General features: G+C 49.4%; 1 protein-coding gene across 2 annotated transcripts in view; it reads right to left on the bottom strand.

The window, feature by feature from the left end:
* The window catches only part of LOC103547110 (caspase-14-like), a 98,977-nt gene extending 77,159 nt beyond the window's left edge, over window positions 1-21,818 (bottom strand). The window contains exons 1-6 of one of the 2 annotated variants that reach the window (XM_070577197.1): window positions 21,262-21,813; window positions 19,787-19,839; window positions 17,958-18,107; window positions 14,220-14,445; window positions 13,637-13,753; window positions 12,673-12,768 (exon numbers count right to left, since the gene is read on the bottom strand). In XM_070577197.1, coding sequence (XP_070433298.1) covers window positions 12,764-12,768; window positions 13,637-13,753; window positions 14,220-14,445; window positions 17,958-18,107; window positions 19,787-19,839; window positions 21,262-21,625 — 915 coding nt within the window. In that variant the 5' untranslated portion in view covers window positions 21,626-21,813 and the 3' untranslated portion in view covers window positions 12,673-12,763. Of the gene's footprint in view, window positions 1-12,672; window positions 12,769-13,636; window positions 13,754-14,219; window positions 14,446-17,957; window positions 18,108-19,786; window positions 19,840-21,261 lie in introns of those variants that run through there. The other variant, XM_070577196.1, reaches the window with a different exon arrangement.
* Between the last annotated feature and the right edge of the window lie 1,057 nt (window positions 21,819-22,875).

Here is a 22,875-nt window from a genome sequence, read left to right on the forward strand (position 1 = left end):
TCAGGGGAAGTGGCCTGTCGAGGGCCACGTAACGTTTGTGTGCAGAGCCAGTGCTTTCCAAAGCCCTTGACTGTGCGGAAGTCTAGCTGTTAGGGGTGCGGTGGGGGCTGTCCGGGGAGCATTGTGAGCACAGGTATGTGTCCCACACTTGAAAGTCTGGCAGAGAAAGCGTGAGGCTCGAGGGTGCTCCGTTCGTTCCCTCCTTCCACAGAAAGTCTGGAGAGCTGACCTTGGGACAAGTCCTTCCTTTCCTCTGGTCGGTGCGTTGTTCAGTGGTCTGGACACTTGGTGAGCAAGACTGACAGGGTGTTTGACGTACTGGGCCTCACAGCCTAGTTGGAAAGGACAGATAGGCAGCGACTAGTTACCTAGGAGATACGTAAAAACTATTTCGTGTTGGGTGCTGAGAAATACGGCATTTACTGATAGACTTTGTGGCTTAGGCAGTGATGTTGAAGCTGAGAGCAGATGCCTACAAGAAAAGGAGGACTTGTGCGGGAGAGCGTTGGGACGGGGCAAGGGAGGAGTATGGCCTGTCAGAGGAGCTGAAAGAGTGCCCTGGAGCCTGGGGCCGCGTAGGGACTGTAGGGTGGGGAAAACAAAACTTTTCGGTTAAGGCTGGCGCTTTCTATAGGTTTTTGGAGACTAAGCGTGGTGATTCGGAGCGTGGACTCTGGAGCCAGACTCTGTCAAATGGGTCCTAGCTCTGCCACCTACGGGCTGTGTGAACTTGGGCAAGTTACCGTACCATTCTGTGTGTCAGTTTCCTGATCTGTCAAACGGGGATGATTATCATACACACTCCATAGGTGAGTGTAAAGGTGAGAGGATATTTCATAGCCGTAAAGTACTTAGAGCAGCGTCTGGCCTGTAGTAGGCGTTAGTAGTGGTTGATTAAATAAATGGATAAATGCATACATAAGTATTAAAGGCTCGGAGGCTGTCCCTGGTGAAACGTGTGAACTTGAATGGATTACACCCAACTTTGTTTCCTTTCCAGCTTGCAGTTGCTACTGACCGCATCTGTAGCACCGTGGAATTCGAAATAATCTCCCTCGACTTGGCTGCTCTTGGGAAAACAATCTAATGCTGTCAAAATTATCCCAGGGAAATAAACGCCTTTTCAGTAGCATAGTAGGGTTAGGCTTATTTAATATGTATTGTTTATATTGGTTTGTTTAGTATTTGTTGGTAACCTTTTTTTTTTTTTCTTTTCTGCAAAGCTGTTCGGTTAAAAAGAGCAGATTAGCTATGAAATGGTTCAGACACAGAGAAAAGTAGAGAGTCGTGTAAGCAGAGCACGCCTTTCCCTGACTCTCTGTCGAGAGCTTGTGTGATTCCAGCTGCTCTCTGCCTCAGACACGGTGCCCTCTGCGTGTGCAGTCATGTAAACAGTGCAGGGTCTGGAACCGTGGAGAATCTAAGGCAGTCCAGTCATGCTTTGCTTAACAGTGGGGATCAGTTCTGAGGAGTGTGTCACAGTCAGGCAATCTCGAGACTGTGCAAACACCACGGAGCTCCTAATCCTAGATGGCAGAGCCTCCTACACACCTAGGCCACATGGGACTAATCTTATGGGACCCCCGTTGTTGACTGAAACGTCCCGATGTAGGGCATGACTGAACTGCCCAACTCCAAGGGCACGGAAGTGTAGCCTGTGGGGCTTTTTCCAAGAACAGAGACGCTCAAGGCCTCCTCTGGGCCCACTGACTCCGAATCTACTGGGATAGTTCCCGGCTTTAAAGACCAGACGTAGTCCTCCTCTGCAGACCTCTCATCAAGGGTTTTTCACACTGGGTTTTCCCTCCTCTGAGAAAACAGGCCAAGAGATTGTGAGGATCCATAATTAGTGTTTTAATGCACTTGGCAGGACTCAGTGTTTTTCGCGTTCTGTGATACTGGGATCTGCATCTTCACTGTAATGTGTTAAACCTTTAAGTCTTGTCCAAAAGTCACGTCATTACATAGAGAATCCTTCTGTGAATTCCAGGCAGATTGCCATCATTCTGCTTCCGTCTCCTCACCTTTAAAATGGGGAGAGTAGCGGTAACCTAGCTTTGGGATGTGAGGATTAAATGAGATAGTTGGTGCAAAGCAGTGAGCACAGGATCTGGCACAAAGTGAGGCCTTTGATAAATTATTATTATTATAGTAGTTTTGATTTTCCTCCGGTCGGAATATAATTTAGTTGAAGTTAGTGACTGTGTCACAGCTGTGTCTCAGGCTGGTGTCTGCCGCCCTGAGCTAAGCCGTAAAAATCCCTAGAATAACTTTTCAAAAGCCTGTCAGCCTCTTGAGGCTCCTACACTTCTTTATTGTATTGTATTTTATTGTATTTTATTTTATTTTATTGCAGTAACAGTGGATTCTAACATCATATAGCTTTCAGATGTACGTTGTAATATATTTCGAGTTCTGTGTAGATTACATCGTGTTCACCACCCAAAAACTAATTATAGTCCGTCACCTCCCATGTGAGCCTCATCACCCCTTTTGCTCTCTCCCCTCCCCCCTCCCCCTATGGTAACCAGCAATCCAATCTCCGTGGCTCTGTGTGTGTTTGTGATTGTTTTTATCTTCTGCTCATGAGTGAGATCACACGGTGTTTGACTTTCTCCCTCTGATTTATTTCACTTCACATAATACCCTCAGGGTCCATCCAGGTTGTCACAAATGGCCGGGTCTCATCATTTCTTATGGCCGAGTAGTATTCCATTGTGTATACGTACCACATCTTCTTTATCCATTCCTCCCTTGATGGGCACCTAGGTTGCTTCCAAGTTTTGGCTGTTGTGAATAATGCTGCAGTGAACCTAGGGGTGCACGTGTCTTTCTGCATTTGTGTCTTCGAGTTCTTTGGATGAATAGCCAGCAGTGGGCTAGCCGGATCATAACGGTAGATCTATTCTTAGTTTTCTGAGGATACTCCCTACTGCTTTCCATAGTGGCTGCACCAGTCTGCGCTCCCACCAGCAGTGCAGGAGAGTTCCCGTCTCTCCACATCCTCTCCGACACTTGTCTCTTGTCTTGCTACTTAGAGCCATTCTGACCAGAGTAAGGTGACGTCTCATTGTAGTTTTCATTTGCACTTCTCTGATCGCTAATGATGTTGAGCACCTCTCCATAGGCCTGTTGGCCATCCGGATATCTTCTTTGGAGAAGTCACTGCTCAGATCTTTTGCCCGTTTTTTTAATTGGGTTGTTGATTTCTTTTGTTGTTGAGGTGTATGAGTTCTTTCTGTATTTTGGGTATTAACCCCTTATCCGATATACGGTTTGCAAGTATCTTCTCCCAGGTGTTAGGTTGCGTTTTGGTTTTGTGGATGGTTTCCTTTGCCGTGCAGAAGATTTTTTTACTTTGATGTAGTCCCATTTGTTCATTTTGTATTTTGTTTCCATTGCCCAGTCAGACGTGGTACTTGAACATAGGCTGCTAAGACTGATGTCAAAGGGCTGACTGCCTATGTTTTCTTGTAGACGTTGCATGGTTTCGGGTCTGACGTTCAAGTAAAACCCGAGGGAGGAGGCTGCAGTTCCCCGAGAGCGAGCTTGGCGGGGACCCTGCGTCCCTGTCAGCGCACCTTGCGGCTCCGCGAAGGTCCAGAGCATGTGGGCGGGGCCCCAGGAGTTCTCCCAGGAGGGTGTCCCTGTCCCTGTCCGCAGCCCACCGCCGGAGGGGGCGGGGCAGCGGCCGGGGAGCGTCTGGGCGGCGGCGCGCGCCCGCGAGGAGAGGAGCCCGCGCGGCTGCTGGGCCACCGTCGCGGGAGGCGTGGGAGGCGTCGGCGAGCCGCGCCTGCCTGCCCAGAGCCGAGCCCGGCGGAGTCCGGCCGCGCTCTGCGGCTCTCTCCCGGGCCGGGCTCGTCCGTGGACGCCGCTCCGTGTCCCCGCTGGGCACGGCAGCCCGGGCCCTCCACAGCCACGGCCGCTAGCCTGAGGTGGCCCTCCTTCAGCTCCCGCTCTTCCTGCTCGCCGGACACGGACGACCAGGGCGCCTGCGAAGATGATGCCATCTGGGAGAGGTACCTGGGGGCGTGGGCCTGGGGGCTGGTGGGAGGCGAGCGTGTCCCTGAGGAATAGGCTTGTGCGCCGAGAGGTGCCCGTCAGGTCGCGGGACAGCTGTGCGGCGCGGGGAGCGAGGGGGTCTCTTCGTGCGCTTCACGCGTTCATGGAACGGGCGGTGTGTGCCTGGCACGGGGCCAGCCTGGGGGTGCGGTGCCCGGGAGTCGGGCGCTGAAGCGGCCCCCGTGGTCTTGGCTTCTTGGAAGGACAGACGCGAAGTCGATAAGGACACTGGTCTCCATGCATTCTGAGGAGTGCAGGTCTCCCTCTTTTCGAGGCTACGTTCCGTTGGGGTTTTCCTGAAGCCTGTTGTGCCCCTGAAGCTCAGGCCGGTTCAGGGGAAGTGGCCTGTCGAGGGCCACATAATATTTGTGTGCAGAGCCAGTGCTTTCCAAAGCCCTTGACTGTGCGGAAGTCTACCTGTTAGGGGTGCAGTGGGGGCTGTCCGGGGAGCGTTGTGAGCACAGGTGTGTGTCCCACACTTGAAAGTCTGGCAAAGAAAGCGTGAGGCTCGAGGGTGCTCCGTTCGTTCCCTCCTTCCACAGAAAGTCTGGAGAGTTGACTTTGGGCCCAGTCCTTCCTTTCCTCTGGTCAGTGCGTGTTCAGTGGTCTGGACACTTGAGGAGCAAGACTGACAGGGTGTTTGACGTACTGGACCTCACAGCCTAGTTGGAAAGGACAGATAGGCAGCAACTAATTACCTAGGAGATACGCGAGAGCAATTTTGTGTGGAGTGTTGAGAAATACAGCATTTCCCGTTAGACTTTGTGACTTAGGCAGTGATGTTTAAGCTGAGAGCAGATGCCTAAAAGAAAAGGAGGACTTGTGCGGGAGAGTGTTGGGACAGGGCAAGGGAGGAGTATGGCCTGTCAGAGGAGCTGAAAGAATGCCCTGGAGACTGGGGCCGCGTAGGGACTGTAGGCTGGGGAAAACAAAACTTTTCGATTAAGGCTGGCGCTTTCTATAGGTTTTTGGAGACTAAGCGTGGTGATTCGGAACGTGGGCTCTGCAGCCAGACTCTGTCAAATGGGTCCTGGCTCTGCCGCCTACGGGCTGTGTGAACTTGGGCAAGTTACTGTACCATTCTGTGTGTCAGTTTCCTGATCTGTCAAACGGGGATGATTATAATACACACTCCATAGGTGAGTGTAAAGGTGAGAGGATATTTCATATCCGTAAAGTACTTAGAGCAGTGTCTGGCCGTTAGTAGGCGTTAGCAGTGGTTGATTAAAGAAATGGATAAATGCATACATAAGTATTAAAGGCTTGGAGGCTGTCCCTGGTGAAGCGTGTGAACTGGAATGGATTACAGCCAACTTTGTTTCCTTTCCAGCTTGCAGTTGCTACTGACCGCATCTGTAGCACTGTGGAATTCGAAATAATCTCCCTCAACTTGGCTGCTCTTGGTAAAACACTCTAATGCTGTCCAGATTATCCCAGGGAAATAAAAGCCTTTTCAGTAGCATAGTAGGGTTAGGTTTATCTAATATGTATCGTTTATATTGGTTTGTTTAGTATTTGTTGGTAACCTCTTTTCTTTCTTTGCAAAGCTGCTCGGTTAAAAAAAGCAGATTAGCTATGAAATGGTTCAGACACAGAGAAAAGTAGAGAGTCGTGTAAGCAGAGCACGCCTTTCCTTGACTCTCTGTCGAGAGCTTGTGTGATTCCAGCTGCTCTCTGCCTCAGACACGGTGCCCTCTGCGTGTGCAGTCATGTAAACAGTGCAGGGTCTGGAACCGTGGAGAATCTAAGGCAGTCCAGTCATGCTTTGTTTAACAGTGGGGATAAGTTCTGAGGAGTGTGTCATGGTCAGGCAATCTCGAGACTGTGCAAACACCACGGAGTTCCTAACCCTAGAGGGCAGAGCCTCCTACACACCTAGGCTCTACGGGACTAATCTGATGGGACCCCCGTTGTTGACTGAAACGTCCCGATGTAGGGCATGACTGTACTTCCCAACTCCAAGGGCACGGAAGTGTAGCCTGTGGGGCTTTTGAAAAGAACGGAGACGCTCAAGGCCTGCTCTGGACCCACTGACTCAGAATCTACTGGGATAGTTCCCGGCTTTAAAGACCAGAAGTAGTCCTCATCTGCAGACATCTCATCAACGGTTTTTCACACTGGGTTTTCCCTCATCTGAAAAAACAGGCCAAGAGACTGTGAGGATCCATAATTAGTGTTTTAATACATTTGGCAGGACTCAGTGTGTTTCACGTTCTGTGATAGTGTGATCTGCATCTTCACTGTAATGTGTTAAACCTTTAAATCTTGTCCAAAAGTCATGTCATTACATAGAGAATCCTTCTGTGAATTCCAGGCAGATTGCCATCATTCTGCTTCCGCCTCCTCACCTTTAAAATGGGGAGAATAACGGCAACCTGCCTTTCGGATGTGAGGATTAAATGAGACAGTTGGTGCAAAGCGGTTAGCACAGGATCTGGCACAAAGTGAAGCCTTCAATAAATTATGATTACAGTAGTTTTGATTTCCCTCCAGTCGGAATATAATTTAGTTGAAGTTAGTGGCTATGTCACAGCTGTGTCTCAGGCTGCTGTCTGCCGCCCTGAGCTAAGCCATAAAAATCCCTAGAATAACTTTTGAAAAGCCTGTTAGCCTCTTGAGGCTCCTACACAGCAATACGTAACTGAACCAGTAAATATGCCAGACAGAAACGTTGAACGAGTAGATGTAAATATAGAAAATAACGTTGAACGAGGTATGTACATAATGTTGGGTTTGTTACCCATAAATATTTTATTTAAAATTAAGGTGTTAGGAAACATTGCCGAGTAGAGGAGAAGATGGCCGGTGCCAGAAGAAACGTGGCGAGGTGTAGAAAACGTTGGGCGAGGGTGCTGGAAAGACGTGGCCGGTGCCTGTAGACAGCGCCGAGGTGTGCAGAAACGTTGCGAGGGGTAGAAGGCGTTGCCGGTGCTGTAGAAAGGTTGCGCGGTGAGAGATGGCGTGGCGGTGTAGGCAGGGCGGGCGAGGTGTGAGCAGAAGGCGTGCGGTGTGGAAGGGGCAGGGCGTTGCGGTGTGTGGGGGGAGGGCGGACGGGTGTGTGCTCAAAAGTACAGTTGTTATTGCCCGAAGGGGTGCCTGCAAAACGTTGCCGAGGGGTGGCAGAAGGGACGCGAACGAGGGTGTGACAGTAACACGACCCTTCCTCATCCTGCAGGGGCAGGGCGTGACCAATTGCTGTGACCGACGAGGTTCTTGGGACGCCGTGAGATTTGGTTCTGGCATGTCCGGCAGATGATTCGGAGTGTCCACCAAGTGGTTGTGGCATACCCGGCAGGTGATTTTAGCGTGTCAGGTAGGTGGTTCCAGCGAGTCGTACAGGTGGTTCTGGCGGTGCTCTTCATTTGGTTCAGGCGGGGTCTGGCAGGTGGTTTCGGTCTGTCGGGGGTGTGGTTCCGGCATCCCAGGCACATGGTTCTTGCACGCTGGGGGGGGGTTCGGCATTCTTAGCATGTGTTTCCAGGTGTCTGCCAAGAGGTTCTGGGATAGCCGGCAGGTGATGTTGGCGTGTCCAGCAGGTGGTTCCGGCCAGCTCGGCAGGTGATTCCGAAATGTGCGGATTTGTTCTGACACGTGTGGGGGATGGTTCCGGCATGCCCGGCAGTTGGTTACGGAGTGTCTGCCGAGTGGTTCTGGAGTAGCCGGCAGGTGATTTTGGCGTATCCAGCTGGTGGTTCTGGGGAGTGGATCAGGTGGGTCGGGCATACTCGGCAGGTGGTACTGGCGTGTCCGGAACATGGTTCTGGCAAGTCTGAGAGCTGGTTCCGGCATGCCCGAAAGGTGATTCCGGAGTGTTCGCCAAGTGGTTCTGGCGTAGCCGGCAGGTCATTTTGCATGTCCGGCGGTGGTTCCGGCGAGTCGAGCCGGTGGTTCCGGCGTGTCCAGCAGGTGTATCCGGTCTGTCCGGCAGGTGGTTCTGGCGTGACCGTCACGAAGTTCTGGCACGTCTGAGAGTTGGTTCCGGCCCCGACAGGTGATTCCGGAGTGTCCGCCACGTGGTTGTGGCGTACCCGGCAGGTGATTTTGGCATGTCTGGCAGGTGTTTCTTGCAATTCGAGCATTTGGCTCAGGCATGCTCAGCAGGTGCTTCCGGCGTGTCTGGCACGTGGTTGTGGTGTGTCTGAGAGCTGGTTCTGGCATGTCCGGCAGATGATTCCGGAGTGTCCACCAAGTGGTTGTGGCATACCCGGCAGGTGATTTTAGCGTGTCAGGTAGGTGGTTCCAGCGAGTCTAATAGGTGGTTCTGGCGTGCTCTTCATTTGGTTCAGGCGGGTCTGGCAGGTGGTTTCGGTCTGTTCGGGGTGTGGTTCCGGCATCCCAGGCACATGGTTCTGGCACGTCTGATAGGTGGTTCCGGCCGGCCCGACAGGTGTTTCCATGGTGTCCGCCAAGAGATTCTGGCATAGCTGGCAGGTGATGTTGGCGTGACCGGCAGGTGGTTCAAGCCAGCCCGGCAGGTGATTCCGAAGAGTTCACCAAATGGTTGTGGCGTAGCCGGCAGGTGATTTTGGCGTGTCCAGCAGGTGGTTTTGGCGAGTCGAGCAGGTGGTTCTGGCGTGCTCGGCAGGTGCTTCCGGTGTCATTGGCATGTGGTTCCGGCATGTCTGAGAGGTGGTTCCGCCATGCCCGGCACGTGATTCCGGAGTGTTCGCCAACTGGTTCTGGCGTAGCCGGCAGGTGATTTTGCATGTCCGGCAATGGTTCCGGCGAGTCGAGAAGGGGGTTCCGGGATGTCCGGCAGGTGGTTCCGGCATGCCCGGCAGGTGATTCCGGAGTGTCCGGCATGTGGTTCTGGCACCTCTGAGAGGTGGTTCCGGATTGCCTGGCATGTGATTCCGGAGTGTTCGGCAAGTGGTTCTGGCGTAGCCGGCAGGTCATTTTGCATGTCCGGCGGTGGTTCCGGCGAGTCTAGCCGGTGGTTCCGGCGTAGCCGGCAGGTGATTTTGGCGTGTCCAGCAGGTGGTTTTGGCGAGTCGAGCAGGTGGTTCTGGCGTGCTCGGCAGGTGCTTCCGGTGTCATTGGCATGTGGTTCCGGCATGTCTGAGAGGTGGTTCCGGCATGCCCGGCAGGTGATTCCGGAGTGTCCGGCATGTGGTTCTGGCACCTCTGAGAGGTGATTCTGGGATGCCCAGCAGGTGATACCGGAGTGTCCGGCATTTGGTTCTGGCACCTCTGAGAGGTGGTTCCGGAATTCCTGGCATGTGATTCCGGAGTGTCTGCCGAGTGGTTCTGGCGTAGCCGGCAGGTGATTTTGGCGTGTCCAGCAGGTGGTTCCGGCGAGCTCGGCAGATGGTTCCGAAATGTCCGGAACATTGTTCTGGCACGTCTGAGAGATGGTTCCGGCATGCCCGGCAGTTGGTTACGGAGTGTCTGCCGAGTGGTTCTGGAGTAGCCGGCAGGTGATTCTGGCGTATCCAGCTGGTGGTTCTGGGGAGTGGATCAGGTGGGTCGGGCATACTCGGCAGGTGGTACTGGCGTGTCCGGAACATGGTTCTGGCAAGTCTGAGAGGTGGTTCCGGCATGCCCGAAAGGTGATTCCGGAGTGTTCGCCAAGTGGTTCTGGCGTAGCCGGCAGGTCATTTTGCATGTCCGGCGGTGGTTCCGGCGAGTCGAGCCGGTGGTTCCGGCGTGTCCAGCAGGTGTATCCGGTCTGTCCGGCAGGTGGTTCTGGCGTGACCGTCACGAAGTTCTGGCACGTCTGAGAGTTGGTTCCGGCATGCCCGACAGGTGATTCCGGAGTGTCCGCCACGTGGTTGTGGCGTACCCGGCAGGTGATTTTGGCATGTCTGGCAGGTGTTTCTTGCAATTCGAGCATTTGGCTCAGGCATGCTCAGCAGGTGCTTCCGGCGTGTCTGGCACGTGGTTGTGGTGTGTCTGAGAGCTGGTTCTGGCATGTCCGGCAGATGATTCCGGAGTGTCCACCAAGTGGTTGTGGCATACCCGGCAGGTGATTTTAGCGTGTCAGGTAGGTGGTTCCAGCGAGTCTAATAGGTGGTTCTGGCGTGCTCTTCATTTGGTTCAGGCGGGTCTGGCAGGTGGTTTCGGTCTGTTCGGGGTGTGGTTCCGGCATCCCAGGCACATGGTTCTGGCACGTCTGATAGGTGGTTCCGGCCGGCCCGACAGGTGTTTCCATGGTGTCCGCCAAGAGATTCTGGCATAGCTGGCAGGTGATGTTGGCGTGACCGGCAGGTGGTTCAAGCCAGCCCGGCAGGTAATTCCGAAGAGTTCACCAAATGGTTGTGGCGTAGCCGGCAGGTGATTTTGGCGTGTCCAGCAGGTGGTTTTGGCGAGTCGAGCAGGTGGTTCTGGCGTGCTCGGCAGGTGCTTCCGGTGTCATTGGCATGTGGTTCCGGCATGTCTGAGAGGTGGTTCCGCCATGCCCGGCAGGTGATTCCGGAGTGTTCCCCAAGTGGTTCTGGCCTAGCCGGCAGGTGATTTTGCATGTCCGGCAATGGTTCCGGCGAGTCGAGCCGGTGGTTCCGGCATGTCCGGCAGGTGGTTCCGGCATGCCCGGCAGGTGATTCCGGAGTGTCCGCCACGTGGTTCTGGCGTACCCGGCTGGTGATTTTGGCGTGTCTGGCAGGTGTTTCTTGCAAGTCGAGCATTTGGCTCAGGCATGCTCAGCAGGTGCTTCCGGCGTGTCTGGCACGTGGTTCTGGTGTGTCTGAGAGCTGGTTCTGGCATGTCCGGCAGATGATTCCGGAGTGTCCACCAAGTGGTTGTGGCATACCCGGCAGGTGATTTCAGCGTGTAAGGTAGGTGGTTCGAGCGAGTCGAGTAGGTGGTTCCAGCGTGCTCGACAGGTGGTTCAGGCGGGTCTGGCAGGTGGTTTCGGTCTGTTCGGGGTGTGGTTCCGGCATCTCAGGCACATGGTTCTGGCACGTCTGATAGGTGGTTCCGGCCGGCCCGACAGGTGTTTCCATGGTGTCCGCCAAGTGGTTCTGGCATAGCTGGCAGGTGATGTTGGCGTGACCGGCAGGTGGTTCCAGCCAGCCCGGCAGGTGATTCCGAACTGTTCACCAAATGGTTGGGGCGGTGCCGGCAGGTGATTTTGGCGTGCCCAGCAGGTGGTTTTGGCGAGTCGAGCAGGTGGTTCTGGCGTGCTCGGCAGGTGCTTCCGGTGTCATTGGCATGTGGTTCCGGCATGTCTGAGAGGTGGTTCCGCCATGCCCGGCACGCGATTCCGCAGTGTTCGCCAACTGGTTCTGGCGTAGCCAGCAGGTGATTTTGCATGTCCAGCAATGGTTCCGGCGAGTCGAGAAGGGGGTTCCGGGATGTCCGGCAGGTGGTTCCGGCATGCCCGGCAGGTGATTCCGGAGTGTCCGGCATGTGGTTCTGGCACCTCTGAGAGGTGGTTCCGGAATGCCTGGCATGTGATTCCGGAGTGTTCGCCAAGTGGTTCTGGCGTAGCCGGCAGGTCATTTTGCATGTCCGGCGGTGGTTCCGGCGAGTCTAGCCGGTGGTTCCGGCGTAGCCGGCAGGTGATTTTGGCGTGCCCAGCAGGTGGTTTTGGCGAGTCGAGCAGGTGGTTCTGGCGTGCTCGGCAGGTGCTTCCGGTGTCATTGGCATGTGGTTCCGGCATGTCTGAGAGGTGGTTCCGGCATGCCCGGCAGGTGGTTCCGGAGTGTCTGCCGAGTGGTTCTGGAGCCAGCCCGGCAGGTGATTCCGAAGAGTTCACCAAATGGTTGTGGCGTAGCCGGCAGTTGATTTTGGCGTGTCAGGAAGGTGGTTGAGCAATACGCTGAACGAGTACATGATAACATAAAAATTTAACGAGTACAGGCAAGACAATAACATACGCTTACCAAGTAATATATAAACATCACGCTTACCAAGGTATACTTAAAAATAAACGTGACGAGTGATGAAGAGTGCAAAGGCGTTGTCAAATGTTACAGAAACATGGCCGAGGTTATGTACATAAGCGTTGAACGAGTAGGTTAACAATAACACTGAACTTAGTAAATACCTGGCAACAGGCGCGAAGAGCGTGTGGCGAGACGCCGCGAGCCGAGCAGGCGCGGCCTGCTGGGAAGGGGCTCGCGGCGGCGAGGGGCGGCGGGGTGGAGGGACGCGGCGGTGGCGGGGAGCAGCGTGGCGGCGAGGGGCCGCCGCCGTGTGGAGGCGTGGCGGGGGCGGCGACGGTGGTAGACGTGGCGAGGTGAGAAACGTTGGGGTGGTGTCTGTAGGGCAGGGCGTTACGAGTGGTGACGTCAGACAGACGCTGAACCAAGTAAGAAACAAAAAAAAAAAAACGTTGTCAAGTAAATATGAACATAAAACATGAGGAATTATGAACATACCAATCAATTCCCCGCAATGTCCTCATGCCCCTTTGTAATCCTTCCCTTCCAGCCCACCCCCAAGCACCATTGATTTGCCTTCTGTTACTATAGATTAGTTTGCATTTTCTAGAATTTCCTTTGTGCAGTCGTACAGTATGTACTTTGTTTTGTCTGGTTTCTTTCAGTCAGCATAATTATTCTGAGCTTCATCTACGTTGTATTATGTATCAGGAGCTCACTTCTTTATTGCTGAGTCATATTCCATGTACGATATATCACGATCTGTTTTTATTCATTCACCTGTTGATGGTCATTTGGGTTGTTTCCAGTCTTGACTATTGCAGATAAAGCTGCTGTGAACATTCGTGTGCAAGTCTCTATGAGGCCACATGCTTTCATCACTCTTGGGTAAATAACCAAGGAGTGGAATGTTATATCTAACTTCAATAGGGACATTTTTAATGTCTCACCATTAAGTATATTTCATTTTACATTACTGCCCTTATTTTCCTTTGCTTCCATTTCTTCACTAACATTTCATCTTGAATTGTATATACATATATGTAAACTATCATAATCTTTTTTAAATAAAGTCAAGATAAAAACAGCTGAATAAACATCCTTGACCACTTACTTCTACTTTCTCTACATTTTTCTGTTTCCCTTCACACCAGTGAATCAAGTCCACCTTTTCAGTACACAAGATTCTTTTGGACTTTAACTTATTAGTAGTAATAGTATTAGTAATAATAATGATAATAATGTTATTAGCATATTAGCAATAAGAGTAGCTAATTTCTTTTTTTGGTTTTATTACGCCAGTTATTAAGATAAGCACAACATCTGCATTACATAGTTTAATTTACATAACATCCCAATGACACGAGTGAGTTTTATCATTCTTGTTTTACATGACTAAACTGACACATCTAGAGGTTAAGAAATACTGAAGGTCTCAAAGATAGCAAGTGGCAGATCTTTTGGTCCAGGATCTTTTTCACATGAGAGTCAACAATCTTATTTACCATGTGATACTTTGCTAAGAGGTTGGTGCCTTCCTGGAAGACATGAATAGTAAGATGCCAACCTACCATCTCTGAAAGTGAAACATTTTTTGAAGGGAGATGGATGGGTTAATAAACATTTCTCCTTAAATACGTCAATTCGTAAAGCACAGGTAATTTTTTTTAAAGATTTAGAAAACCATCAGGAATAACCTAACCCCTCTGGAAGAATGTGTATCTCACTGTCATCTACCCTCACTGTCCTACCTGCCTGGGTGGGATAGATGATGAAATAATCACTGAATGTAGGCAGCCTCCTCTTCTCTGATATGTCGTCAGAGTCCATTGGTTCATCATCCGTTTCGACACCACTATCTCTTTTCTCTATTTTTTGAGGAATGAAAATACAAATTACAATAGTACACCACTGACACCAGTAACCCTTAATAAAAGTCACAACAAGCTTGTATCTCAATGAGAGAGAGAAATAGCCACAAAAGCTTTATAAGTCAGACGTTAGTCCCACAAGGCACCTGGAATCACATGATGGTGGGATGTCCCTGGAAACTGCACACATCTCTCTCAGAATTTGAGGTTCCCTGACCCACCTCACGAAGTTAGTGACTTGGACCCTTCCTCAGCCTAAGTTAACTATTCTATCTCACCTATGTTTTTCTTCCATCCCTTCCTCCCAGCTCAAAGTCCCTAGTATACTACACAACTAAAGTTACATCAGCTCAGGGCCCCCTAATTTAAAATAAGTAATTTTTTTTAATTTGCTTTTCTTTCCTCAATCATCAATATGAGAATTTCCTAGAAACAGGACTATTACAAAGAAGTCTCCACCTACCTCCTCTGCAGGCCTGGATTATAAAGATTTTTGGTTTCTCTTGAAGTGCTGGACAATTTTTATTGTTAAACATTTCAAAAATGTCTTCCAGGCTGACTCTTTCATCATCTTTCATTTTAATAAAGCCATTTTCTCCATGGGACATCAGAGTAACAAGACAGCAGCCAATTTCATCTTTAATTTCATTTAGTCCATCACGAAATGATGTTATTTTTCCAAGTAACTCCTGTAAAATAGGATAACATATGAAAACAGAACTGGAGGTAGGAAAACCCAGAAATGCTAGAGATGGCCCCTTTACAAGGTGATCCGATGAGATGACAAATACGGAAATACCTACATCTCTAACAGAGGAAGTATGAGGTAAACACTAGTTTCTAACTTTCACTTCTCTTTTGCTTGCTCTCAGAATTCATGATTTCTTCTTGTGCCACTGGTTCTTGTTTGACAAAATTATGGGATCTCTGATTCTCTACCACAAATACAAGAGAATTATAGCTCCCCAAATGGTTAATGTATTTAAATTTTGTATTAACTTATTTTATATACAAAAATTATTATTTTATAAGTAAGCTAGAAATGAAAAGGAATGGAGGAGTCTACTGAATAATATATACCTGCCAGAATCTATCAGGAGATGTCATCAGAACCTAGCCCACTAAAAAGAGGAGCAAGGCATGATGGCTGCTATCACTGCTCCTATACAGCTGTAACAAAGATCCTAACCATTTCAATAAGTAAAAATTAAACGAAGTTCAAATACTGGAAACAAAGAGCCAAAGCTCATTATTTACAGATAACACAACTATCTAGAAATATAAAATAATCAACTAAAAACCACAGAACTACAGATCAGCAACTTGACCAGATACAATGATCTAGAGCTCCCAATAACCCAGCAATAATCATTCAAATTACATAATGGAAAAAGAAATCTCATACATGGTCACACCAAAGTTAAACCAATCCCTAGAAATAAACCTAAGAAGAAATGCACATTACCTAGAGGAAGAAAACGATAAAAAAAACTTTAGTGAAGAGGCAACGTAAACAAACCATGACATACTGATGCTTCTGACTGAGATGACTCAATGCTATTAATTTGTCAATTCACCTCCTATTAATCTCAATTCAATGTCATGTCAATCAAAATCCCAAAAGATTTCTGTGGAGCTTAACTAGATTATTCTCAAGGTCATAGGGAACAGATAATGCTCAAGAACAACCAAGAAATTCAGAAGCAAAAAACAAAAACAAACTCAATGAGGAGGAATAGGTCCTATTAGACATCAAAATGTACTACAAAATCATGATGAATACAACAGTGATATACGGGCCTAAGTACAAACAAATAGATGAATGGAATATTTTAGAAGCCAGAAATTGATCCAAGTATATACAAGAATTTCATTCATGATAAAGGTGAAATTTCATATACGGGGAGGAAGGATGCATCACTCAATAAATGTTGAGGTGACTGACTGTCCATTTGGAAAGAAAGTCAGACCTCCTATCTCACACTGTTGCAAAAATAAAAATTACAGAGAGTAGAAAGTAAACCTTAAACTCTAACAATATTACAGAAAAATAATTTAAAAATTTTAAAGTTTGGAAGGCATGGGGTTCAATCAAGACACAAAAACCAAGAAGACGATACAAAGACTGACAAGTTTACTGCAAAAATTAAAAGACTTAGATATGACTTAAGACGACAAAAAATCAAAAGGCAAGTAACAGGGTAGACAAAAAATATCTGCAGTATATTTTGTAAATAAATAATGTCTAGGGGGGCCAGCCCCGTGGCCGAGTGGTTAAGTTCATGAGCTCCGCTTCGGCGGCCCAGGGTTTCTCCAGTTCGGATCCTGGGCACAGACGTGGCACCACTTGTCAAGCCATGTCCCACATAGCAGAACTAGAAGGACCTGTAACTAGAATATACAACTATGTACTAGGAGGCTTTGGGGAGAAGAGAAAAAAAAAAAGATTGGCAACAGATGTTAGCTCAGGGCCAATCTTAAAAAATAATAATAATGTCCAGGAACATAACTAAAGAATAAGAACAAGGAAAAGAAAATCCAGTAGGAAAAAGGGCAAAGGATACAAATGGGTAATTTATACAGAAGGAAAAAAATAACCAAAAGATATTTAACCAAACTAATAGCCGTGCATCGCTTAATGACAAGGATGCATTCTGAGAAATGCATTATCAGGTGATTTCATCGTTGTGCAAACATCACAGAGTGTACTTACACAAACCTAGATGGTACAGCCTAGGACACACCTGGGTTATATGGTACTAATCTTATAGGACCACTGTTACATATGCGGTCTGTCATTGACCAACATGTCATTACGTAGAGCATGACGATAATCCGCAAAATGAAACTTAAACAGCAAAATACTTTTGCCAGTAAGATCGCTAAATATATACAAATAAACGTGGACAAGATGTACAGAAAAAGGTGACTTCCGGACCTTTGGGAGAATAAACCAAAAGAACACTGGCAATATCTTCCACCTGAACAGAAAAGACTGGATTAAAAATCACGTAATGTGGAAGAGATTCTGGTACAATCCTTGGGAAAAATGAAGGAGTCTATTTTTAGCTTTGAAATATTAATAAAATCTAACTTTACTGAGCACTTACTATAAGTCAGCCAATATTCTGAGATCTTTTACACATAGCAGCTCATTTCATTCCCACAACAGCCCTGCAAGATCCGTTACTATCATCACAGCCATTTCAGAGATAAGCAGTCAATTTAAGGCAGGGTTTCTACAACTATTGAACTGCTGACATTTGCGGTGAGATAATTCTTTGCTGCAGGGGCTGTCCTGGGCATTCTAGGATGTTTAGCAGCATCCCTGGCTTCTATGCACTAGGTGCCAGCAGCACCCTCCAGCTGTGACAACCAAAAACGTCTCCAGACATTGCCAAATGTCCTCTGGGGGACAAAATTACCCTAGGTTGAGAACCAGATTTAAGGTAACAACAGTAAGAGACAGGATTCCAACTCTGGCAGTCCATGCTGCATTCATAAGTCCTGCTATGCCCTTCCTTGATCCTCATTAGCAGTGACTCAAAGGATCTATGAAGGGCTTTCCTATGTTATTGTCCCCAAATAAGAGCAGGTCTGGGCTGCAGCTCAGCTAGGGTCAAAGAGGTCAAAAAGGAGTTCCCACCCAACCGCCACCACTCTTTCACTGTATTTTTTTCTGTGTCATCTCCCTAAGTCACAATGCAGTTCTACCAGGGCTCTCAGCCCCACCCCCTCCCACAGTTCCAAGCGAGTCCCACAAGGACTCAAAATCCTTGGGCTCTGAAGTTGCTGGAATCCCTCTGGCCTGGCCTCCTACTGACCTCTCAAAGCTGCTTCCTTGGTCTCCCCTGCTCCCAAATGCTCTGGACCTAGCCCACTCCGGACTCACAGCTTTTCCTTGGGTCTCCTTGCCCATCTTGCTGAGGATCCCATCTTGGGTTTCCTTCCCTCTTCAACTGCACAGCCCCAGCCAAGACTGGACCCCAAGAGGTCCCTGCTTGACTGGAAGGGGAGCTGGGGTACCACACACATAAGATTACAAAAGCATCAAGAATTTCATCAGGACACACATATCATTACTCAGCAGGTCCTGGTTCTCGCCAGGGACTAAAACCCCATTTTTTAAAAAAAAAAAAAAGATGAAGGAAGGTTATAAAATCCAAGTTACAATTTTTCATTTTTGTTTTTAATTTGTTACCATTTTGTCAGGATCGATGCAGGATGTATGTTCGAACTGGCACTGGCCAAGCCATTCCTTCATCAGCATGACGTCGTGCTGAGCCCCGGGCCTGTTCCTCTTCACACACATGAGGAAGGCCTTCCGCCTGCCACTCAGGTCATAACGGTCCTGTTTTCCAGGAAAGCCAAGAAACAGTATTTAAACCAAACCAGGCTCAGAAATCCAAATATATATACATATAAATCCAAACCTATATACATAAGACAACAAGTTTTTTCTAGGATTAATGGAAAGGCTTTCCAGTTCAGATCAGAGGCACACTGATTGCTTCTCTGAGTCAGTTCTGGAGGTGGGGTGAGGGGAGGCATGACTTGATTTATCATCCTTTCACATATCTTTCTCAGACTAGGACTAATAGGCCAATCTCTTTTTTTTTTTGAGGAAGATTAGCTAACATCTGCTGCCAATCCTCCTCTTTTTGCTGAGGAAGACTGGCCCTGAGCTAACATCCACACCCATCTTCCTCTATTTTATATGTGGGACACCTGCCACAGCACAGCTTGCCAAGCAGTGCCATGTCCACACCTGGGATCCGAACCAGCGAACCCCAGGCCACCAAAGTGGAACGTGTGAACTTTACCGCTGCACCACCAGGCCGGCCTCTAGGCCAATCTGTTTTTAAATTCCTATATGCAGCCATAACTACTGGTTTAAGGAAATACGGAGAGATAAGAAAATGGTAAATGACAACACAGGCTGCAGTCAACAAAATCCAGACTGTGGGACATTCTACAGGACAAATAACCTGGTTTCTTCAACAAACAAAGAAGAAAAAGTTTAAAGAAGGGAGAAGTACCATAAATTCAGTCTTAAGAGACGAACTAATCAAATGTCATTGTGTAGACCTTGTTTGAATCAGAATCCTGATTCAAACAAACCAACTGTAAAAGACAAAGGAACCAGCCAAGAAAATCTGAATACTAAGTGCATCTTTGCCAAGGTTAAGGAACTTCTTTTTGTGGTCCTATTTTGAAAAAGGTCTCAGAGATATATACTAAAATATTTGTAGATGAGGGGCCGGCCCGGTGGCGCAGCGGTTAAGTTCGCACGTTCTGCGGCGGCCCGGGGTTCGCTGGTTCGGATCCCGGGTGCGGACATGGCACTGCTTGGCAGCCATGCTGTGGTAGGCGTCCCACGTATAAACTAGAGGAAGATGGGCACGGATGTTAGAAACTAGAGGAAGATGGGCACGGATGTTAGCTCAGAGCCAGGCTTCCTCAGCAAAAAGAGGAGGACTGGCAGTAGTTAGCTGAGGGCTAATCTTCCTCCAAAAAAAAAAAAAAATATTTGTAGATGAAAGTGGATGTCCTTTAAAGTAACTGGGAGGGGAAAGCAGAGGAAACAAGACTGATCACATGTTGCTAATTGTCGAAGCAGGGTGATAAGAGCTGGGCTGGAGTTTGAGACATTCATTTTTCTATTCTACTTTAGTATTTGTTTAAAATTTCCATAATTAAAACTTTAAAAAAACCAAAAGTACCCTGCAGCCAGCAATTTATGTAGTTGCCCAAGGCCATAGAATCTTCATTTAACCTCCGGTGCCTCACCTCCTTTGACTTGTAAATTGGAGGTGATACCACTGCATACCTCAGTTTGGTTAATGCACGCAGTGGTTTTAACTGGTGATTGTCACCTTTTCCTATTATAACGATCTGACCACTGGAGACAACCACACAGATAGTCCCCTTTAACCGGAAGAGGAGCAGCACAAAAAAAGTTCAAACGGTGGCTAAACGTTCTCTTTACTAACCAGTGTACAGTGTGGGAGAAACAGTGAAAATATTTACCAATTCACCATCCACACAATCATAGCTTCTCTTGGGAACCTTTCTTGGAATCACTGGATGAATTTTCACGAAAAGAGAATAAAACAGAAAAAGAACATTATTTTTTTTTTTTCATTTTTTCTTTCTAATCAAGATCTGCTGTTGTTCCTGTTAACAGGAAGCTCCTCCTAAGGAACTCAGTTGTCTCTTATGTTTTTGGATCCGGTAGGCTTCAATCTCCTTTTAGACCAGGTTTCTTGGATTATGAACACCCTCTCTCAAACTCATGAGGCTGGAAACTTTAAACAGAACTCTCTTAGATCCCAGTCAGGTTCAAGGGCAGAAAGACCCAGGCCAGGGAGGAAAAAGACCAGGGCTAATTAACATTACTGCACCTGCACTTCCTGAAGACGAGACCAAGACGACAATAAAGGGAAAGGCGGAGTAAAAGACCACACCCTATCTTATTTCATTTAACCTTGTCTCTCAGCATTCAATGCAAGTACTTACTGGGTACCTACACTGTGCAACCATATTGTGTAGTTTGGATGATTCTGGGAAAGAAAACCACTTTGCCAACAGCAAGAGACTCAATCTAAAGGGGTGATTAAAAGAGTGATCCATAAACAAGGAAGTCCCGAGGGACAAGGTGATCAGTGTTGCACAGGTGCAGTCTCCATGGGGCCGTGTTCTGCCTACAGGTCATGTTCTGTGGGCGACTACAGTTGTCATCCATTACAAATCTTAGGAAAAATCAGCAACAGACCTCAAAACTCAACCAGATCATAAGCATGCTGAGGTCAGAGAGCAGCGATGGCACCTTTTAGCGTCCACCTCAACGCCTTGCATACAAGGGCTGCTCGCTCTCGCGCTCTTTCTCTCTCTCACACACACGTTAAATTTCGCGGGGAAAGCCCCAACCTCCCCCATCCTGTTACATACTACATTTCTTTATCATAAACCACAACTTCCCAGATTTATGGCAAATGGTCTAAAGGCGTGCAAGAAGAGGGACCCCCGCCCCATAAACACACCCACTGAAGATGTGGCCGTGGGGATTCTAACACTCCGTTTCTCTCTGCCTCGTCTAAAAACCTCCCACATCACAATCACTTGGAGCTACTCGTTAAAAATGTATCCCAGGCCTGCTAAGTCAGTCTGATTTCCGAGCCGACCCCAAAATGAACTGGTAGACCCTGATGGCTACTCTTTAACTGGTCACTGGGATTCCGTGCCTGGGAAGGTGACTCTCCTGCCCACTTACCCCTGGGCTCCCACCTCCCGCAGCGCGTTTTCTCGATCCCCGGACGCCCGCACCCTCTTTGCTCCTCTACCCCTCCCCCATCCAAGGCCGGTCCCCCGCCGCCAACCTGGGCGCGGGGCTGTCCTGGATCCCCGGGGAGGAAGGGCCGAACCCCGCGCTCACCCAACCCCCCCCCCATGCCCCCCCCCCAAGGCCGGGAATCCCCGGGCGGGAGGGCAGTCCCCGCGCTCACCCGGGCCGTAGTCGTCCGCGGCGGCGGCGGCATTCTGCCAGCGGGCCAGCAGGTCGGCGCGGCGCAGCTGCTGCAGCACCTTGGCGAGGACGCGCGGCGCGGCCGGCAGGTAGTAGTGCTTGGCGAGCAGGCTGGCCAGCCCCGACGCGCTGCCGCCCTCCAGCTCCAGCTGCAGCGGGCTCACGCGCGGCTCCTCGTCCACCGTCTTGAGGATGCGACGGAAGCTGCGCAGCTCTTGCGGGGACAGCAGGTCCAGGGTCTCCTGCAAGCGGCTCTGCAGCTCCTCCATGGCCGGCATGGTCTTCGAAGGCCACCGGAGGCCATCGGACCCCGAGCGCCGGCCGCCCCCCATGCTTCCCTCCATTGTCACCCAAAGATGCTGAAGCGTTCGTGCCTGAGGGACCAACCCGAGGAAGTCTCAGCCCTGCGCACCGCACACGCCTCCCGCCTCTCCTCTTTGTTTTGAAAAACGGAGGCGTTTCCGCTGGTCTGGGGCCGGCGAGCTGCCGCGCCAGGCTGCTCCCGCCTTTCGTCCCCGCGGGCCCCGCCCCCGCCGCGGAGCCACGCCCCGTATCCGAGCCTCCACGCTCGCGGTCCCGCCCCCGCCGCAGCCCGGGGCTTGTGCTCTCCCCGCCCGCAGAAAGAGCTCCTGCTTAACCGTGGGAGGCCGGCTTGGGAGAGCTGAGGGGTGAAAGTGGCTCTGGAGGGCTCCTCCGTGGTTCTCTGCCTTGCCTGCGTGTTAGCATCACCTGGGGATCTTTAAAAACTCCTAGTGCCCGGGCCGCAATCTAGGCTGATTAGAATCTCTGGGCGGCAGACCCAGGCATTAGTAGTTTTTAAAGCTCTCCAGATGATAACGGTGTGCACCCAAGTTTCAGAACCACTGATCTTAGACTCCACAGTGTTTATTAGCTACCCAAGCCGGTGGTTCCCAAGGAGCGGGAAGAACTTGGACTCTGAAGTAACACCTGGAGGCTGTTGCATTGAGCCAGCTTTTTTTGGAGAGGGCGTAGTGACAAAGGCTAAGATTTGAGAATTTGAAGTCAGCGAGAAGTTAGAAATGTACACGACTCAGCCTGGGGGGCCGTGGAAGGGACATTGCCTTAGTGAGCAGACTTCAGCTTTTCAACCCCCCAACCCCGCAGTCATTATTGCTGGGTTCCCCGAGTTGATTGGGCCCTCAGGAACTGACTCACTCCAATCGTGGTTTGCCTCAGACTTACCCTTTCGAACAGCTGATGAAAGAATCTCAGGACCTCGTTGGAATCCTGATTCAAATAAACCGACTGTAAAAAATCTTTTTTGAGACAATCAGGTAAATGTGACTATGGGCTCCGTATTGGATGATATGCAAAAAATTTAACTTTTTTCTGGTGGGATAACACTGTAGTTATGTAAGAGAAATGTCCATAATTTTTGGAGATGCATATTGAAGTCTAGAAGGGTGAAATGGTGTGATGTCTGGGATCTGCTTTCAAAAGCTTCGTCAAGGAAAGAAAAAAGGAGGGGCGGGGGAGAGGAAAGACAAGCAAGAGTGACAAAATCCTGATAATTGTTCCACCTGGAGGATGTGAATGAAGGGCCAGTGCACCATTTGCTGTACTCTCGTGATTG

Source organism: Equus przewalskii, chromosome 15 (assembly GCF_037783145.1).
Source record: "Equus przewalskii isolate Varuska chromosome 15, EquPr2, whole genome shotgun sequence".
Taxonomy (NCBI): Eukaryota; Metazoa; Chordata; class Mammalia; order Perissodactyla; family Equidae; genus Equus; species Equus przewalskii.